This window comes from Staurois parvus, unplaced genomic scaffold (genome assembly GCF_062004578.1).
Source record: "Staurois parvus isolate SC_StPar_1 unplaced genomic scaffold, SC_StPar_1.0 ptg000034l, whole genome shotgun sequence".
NCBI classification, from domain to species: domain Eukaryota; kingdom Metazoa; phylum Chordata; class Amphibia; order Anura; family Ranidae; genus Staurois; species Staurois parvus.
In genome coordinates this window covers 495415-501339 of record NW_028317830.1, presented here as the reverse complement: position 1 = coordinate 501339, position 5925 = coordinate 495415, and the positions used below count along the sequence as shown (strand labels likewise).

The 5925-nt window shown below is 45.9% G+C and overlaps 1 protein-coding gene across 1 annotated transcript; it reads right to left on the bottom strand.

The window, feature by feature from the left end:
- Positions 1-215: 215 nt before the first annotated feature.
- LOC149470640 (taste receptor type 2 member 38-like) lies at positions 216-1151 on the bottom strand. The gene has a single exon (XM_089661106.1). The coding sequence runs from the start codon at positions 1149-1151 to the stop codon at positions 216-218; it is 936 nt and encodes a 311-aa protein (XP_089517232.1).
- Positions 1152-5925: the final 4774 nt, after the last annotated feature.

The window sequence follows — 5925 nt, the reverse complement described above, 5'->3', positions numbered from 1 at the left end:
AAACACACATATTGGGGGATATTTACTTAAACTATATGGTGCAAAATCTGCTGCAGCTCTGAAAAGAAACCAATCAGCTTCCAGGTTATATTGCTAAAGCTTAACTGAACAAGCTGAAGTTAGACGCTGATTGGCTCCCATGCAGAGCTGCACCAGATGAGGAGTGCACCAGTTTTAGTAAATCTCCCCTATTGCAATAAATGTTTTTTTCTCCACTAGGCGCAGTTTTCAGTCTCTTTGCTCCATTGTCTCCCAACGCAGACCTTTTCCACAAGCATCTTCCTCAGTTTAGGAATGGCCTGGACGATGATAGCAGCTTCAATGAATGGAAAAATCATGATTGAGAGAAGGCTGATGGCCATCGTGTCGTATGAGGAGGTACTTGAGAGAAAGAGGAGTCCAGTAATATAGGAGATTACACAGAGAGTTAGAAACAGGGTCATTGTCCTTGTTGCTCTGATGAGGACATGAAGGTTGGGACCATTATTTCCAGAGAAATTTTGTTTCATTTTCTTCATATGTCTCACAAGGGATGATGTTGTGACTCCAGTGGAGATCAGAGCAAGAGTGAAGGGCAGGCAGCAGCCCAGAAGCGTGGCCATCAATCTGTATGATTTGGGCATAAGGTAGACGACACAGATGGATGGGGCATACTGGGTGCTGTTTGTTGAAGGAGGCTCCTGAGATAGGCTGTGAAGTTCCCAGACAGATAGGACACTCATGACAAGTGAGACCATCATTGATACCAGAAGAACCCGAAGCAGGGAAGAAGAGAGGAATCTTTTAAACCCAACCAAAAGCTTATGAGTGAAGTTGGAGATGCTGACACAATAATGAGCACACAGCCAGCCAGTGAGCCAATAGCTGAAATAAACCGGGCTCAGCATGAGGAAGGTCATCAATAAATGTAATTCCCTGATGAACAACACATTGGGCCAAAGTATAGAAGTTACTACATCTACTGTCAGGATCAACTGCAAGAAGACGTTCACCAGTCCCTTGACAGAGTAGATCAGATTGGTTGGATTGACACTGAGACCATTCTTCAGGTTCTTAAAGCTAAATAGAAGAAGGCAAGTGTTGAAGGAGATTCCCATCCCGAGTTGTAGGATGCTGACAGTGATCAGGAGGATCAACACTGTAGAAGACATTCTGTAGACTCATTCACCTAGGCAGCGTTTATGGCTTTATGTTCTGTGAACACCAAGGGATTCATTATTGGAGGATGACCGATGCAAATTGTCTACCAGCTTTGGTTGCCTATTTCCATAATCACTCAGAGATGTCAGGTGGATGTTCTGGCTTGTTGCGTGACAGACGTATTCAAAGCAAGGGCACTCTTTCAAACCCTTCTTCAGAGAAAAATTGTTTTGGGATACCTAGTGTTGTCCACAGACCAGGGAATGTTAACAGCCTCATTGGCCCCTGAGCAAAGTAATGAGCTGGGGCCCCTACCAGCCTGGAACCCACCTACTCTCAAGAATAGTATAAATAGTTGATAGAATTAAACATGTATTTATTAGGACTTTCGATAAAATGGATTTGAAATAATAAGAAAGCCATAAATCAAAGACCAATCAACAAAAGGGCACATTACGGGGGATGGAGGAGGCAGAAGGGCACAGTACGGGGGATGGAGGAGGTAGAAGGGCACATTACGGGGGATGGAGGAGGCAGAAGGGAACAGTACGGGGGATAGAGGAGGCAGAAGGGCACATTACGGGGGATGGAGGAGGCAGAAGGGCACATTACGGGGGATGGAGGAGGCAGAAGGGAACAGTACGGGGGATGGAGGAGGCAGAAGGGCACATTACGGGGGATGGAGGAGGCAGAAGGGCACAGTACGGGGGATGGAGGAGGCAGAAGGGCACATTACGGGGGCTGGAGGAGGCAGAAGGGCACAGTACGGGGAGGGGGGTTTCAGAAGGGCACAATATATGGATCAGGAGTACACAGTACAGGTTCCAGGACGCTTCCCGGGACACGGCCATCCTGGGACAGCTTAATAAAAAGCACGACTGTCCCAGAAAACCTGAGATAGTTGGCAAGTATGATGTCATGCAAGATTATCATGGGGCCCCCATGCGTCTGGGGCAGTGACCAGGGGTGCCCATGCATTAAGCCAGCCCTGCCCCAGACTCAGGCAACTGTGGCACATGCCAGAGATGGCATTGAGCTCAGGACAGGTTTCTCAGCCCTGTGATATCCCTTGTTTGTGACATAGTATTTATGATGTCACTGATTTACAGAGCACAATTCAGATCCATTATCAAGACCCTTAGGGCTGTTTACACTTACAGTTGGGGAGGCATAAAATGCCAGGGTTGAGCTGCAGTTTTACCATCCCTCAACTGCTCCTCCTTTGGCTGCAGAGGCAGCGGCCACTTGGCTGGCACGACCACCCGCTGAGCTTGACCCATTCAAGAGAATGTGGCAGCGCTGCAACAGTCCCGTTGTGCTCTGTTATGGGGTGTTAGTTCAGCATTTAGGGGGATTAAAACAGGGGGTGGGGAGGCGATAGAATTCCTCCTCACTGCTCTCTGAAGAGAGTTCTGAATGTGGATCTCTCTTCAGAGAGCATTGCAAGTCTAAGTTTCATATCAAACTTATCAAGCCTTCACACCAAACTGAATTTTCTCCAGTAAGACTTAGACACAGGGTTAGCGGCTGTGTCTGTCCCAAGACTCTCTGAAGCCTCCGAGAGAAAACAGAAAAACTATTACTATTTGGAATTTTCTCCACTCAGAACTGATATTCTGGAGCCCCCAAACCTGCATCCACAAGAACCCTGTGTGGTCTTTCATCCAACGAACACAGTGGCAGGGTACAGCACCGTCACACATCCAAAACCTGGAGTAATCCTTTATCTCAAATAAGAGGAAGAAGAAGTTACTTTCATGTAAAATGACTTTTTTTTCTTTTTTAATTTCTAATTTAAAGAAGAAAAAAATAATGAAAGAAAATTTGTTGTATATATATATATATACACACACACACAGTATATACTGTATTGCCAAACGTATTGGGTTCAGGTGTTCCAATCCCCTCCATATCATGTGATTCAGGTGTTCCAATCCCCTCCATATCATGTGATTCAGGTGTTCCAATCCCCTCCATATCATGTGATTCAGGTGCTCCAATCCCCTCCATGGACACAGGTGTATACAATCAGGCCCCTAGGCATGCAGACGGCTTCTACAAACATTGGTGAAAGAATGGGTCGCTCTCAGGAGCTCAGTGACTCCAAGCGTGGTCCCGTGATAGGTGGCCACCTGGGCAATAAGTCCATCCGTGACATTTCCTGGCTACTAAATATTCCACGCTCAACTGTTAGTGGGATTATAACAAAGTGGAAGCCACTGGGAACAACAGCCACTCAGCCACCAAGTGGTAGGCCACGTCACATGACAGGGCGGGGTCAGCGCATGCTGAAGCGCACAGTGCGCAGAAGTCACCAACTGTCTGCAGAGTCAATAGCTAAAGACCTCCAAACTTGGTGTAGCCTCCAGATGAGCCCAACAACAGTGCGTAGAGAGCTTCATGGAATGGGTTTCCATGGCCGAGCAGCTGCATCCAAGCCTTCCATCACCAAGTGCAATGCAAAGCATTGGATGCAGTGGTGTAAAGCACGCCGCCACTGGACTCTAGAGCAGTGGAGGCATGTTCTCTGGAGTGACCAATCACGCTTCTCTGTCCGGAAATCTGATGGCCATGTCTGGGTTTGGTGGTTGCCAGGAGAACGGTACTTGCCTGACTGCATTGTGCCAAGTGTAAAGTTTGGTGGAGGGGGATTATGGTGTGGGGTTGTTTTTCAGGGGTTTGGGCTTGGCCCCCTAGTTCCAGCAAAGGGAACTCTTAAGGCGATATTTTGGACAATTTCATGCTCCCAACTTTGTGGGAAGAGTTTGGGGATGGCCCCTTCCTGTTCCAACATGACTGCACACCAGGGCACAAAGCAAGGTCCATAAAGACATGGAGGAGCCAGTTTGGGGTGGAGGAACTTGACTGTCCTGCACAGAGTCCTGACCTCAACCCCATAGAACACCTTTGGGATGAATTACAGCGGAGATTGCGAGCCAGGCCTCCTCCCCCGACATCAGTGCCTGACCTGACAAATGTGCTTCTGGAAGAATGGTCCAACCTTCCCATAGACACCCTCCTAAACCTTATGGACAGCCTACCCAGAAGAGTTGAAGCTGTTATAGCTGCAAAGGGCGGGGCCAACTCTATATTGAACCCTTCGAACTAAGAATGGGATTACATTAAAGTTCATGTGCGTGGAAAGGCCGGCCGACCAATACTTTTGGCAATATAGTGTATACTGTATATACTATATATATATATATACACACACTATATTGCCCAATGTATTGGGACAACTGCCTTTATCAAAGAATTATTTACAGCCTGTGGCTTCCCACCCTTGCTTTACACATATCCTATGGCAAGCACATATACTGTTACATGGTATCTATTTGTATTTTGGGTTTCCAAGAATGAGAATTATGGAATGAAGGGTGCTGAATAAACATATCACAGCTGCACCTCGGAGCTTTAGGAAATAGGATTGATGTGAAGCAACTCTTTAAGAACTGATGTTACAAAAAAGTAGAACATAGACAGCCAGAAGGTACCCCATTGTCCATACAGCTCTTTGAGGTTTCCCATTAGCATTGCCAGAGGAGCCGAGAGTTTTATGTATATTATAAATGTGCAGCTTGAGGGACATCAAGGTACCACCGGTGATCAGTATTACCATCCAAATTGACCCAATGATACTTAGAAACATAGACTCATATGAGTTAACCTCTTGTACATGCATTCCTGTTGCATTCGATAAATGAAGATCTAAAGTGCTTGAAGATTTCTGGGGGAGCAACATTTACCATAATATTAAGGAAGCCATCACAGGAAGTCAGCCAGGCAGCAGAGTTTGCTCCATATGTAAGCAATTCCTGGTTGGTCACATTTATCACGTTATTCTGGTAAAATGGGAAAAGGATGGTAAAGACGCTGAGTATTTCAGAAACGCAATAACAGATGTGAGAGAAGCTTAAAGAAAATGTGATTTTGTTGATTGTGTCCATGTTTTCCCCTTCAGAACTTTTTCTAAACTTGGGAAAATGCCAACAAAATTGGTGAGTATGCCAAACAATTACTCAAACATTAGGATGAAACCCAGAAGTATCAGAGAAGCATCTGGATCCATGGTTAGATGATGACTGTTCTCCAGAATTCAGACACGCTGTGCAGAAAGCTCCTTTCAAAGAGTTCCTCTTGTCCTGTTCAGTGTTGTTTGGGGAGGTGACTTTTAAGTACCATTTAGTGGTGTCAGAGGACCCTTATATATACATATATTCATAGGAGTCTGTAGATATACATGTCTGAATATCTTCAAAGCATGGATACAGAGATTTTCATTATTAGCTACACCTAGCTGTCACTCTTGACTCCCTCCACTTGCCAGGTTGGACATTCTGTAAACAGTGTGAAGGGTTTGTCACCCATCCACATGTTTGACTTATTGCAGTTCTGACCAAGAACAAAGCCCCAACATTCTGTGTCTACTGTGGAATCTGCTGAGTTCACCGGATCAGCTAACAATCCACTACATGTATCAGTATACCCCCCTGGGGCTTTAACACCCACATGCCACAAGTATGCATCCATGGACAGCAGAGCTTTGTGGTCTGAGAGCTCACTCACTGCATGGTCCAACCACAGTGACCAAACTGTGAAAAGACAACTCTACGGGTCTGTACTAATGATCCTGAGTCAATGGGACCAGCTCCCTATCATGTGATCACTGTGACAGCCAATAGTAGAAGTCATGTGATCAGCCAATCTTTCCCTCTCCCCAGTTGTACAAAACCTATTAAAAGGAAGTCAGGGCTGGGTGGGAAGGGGATGATATGGTCCAAACTT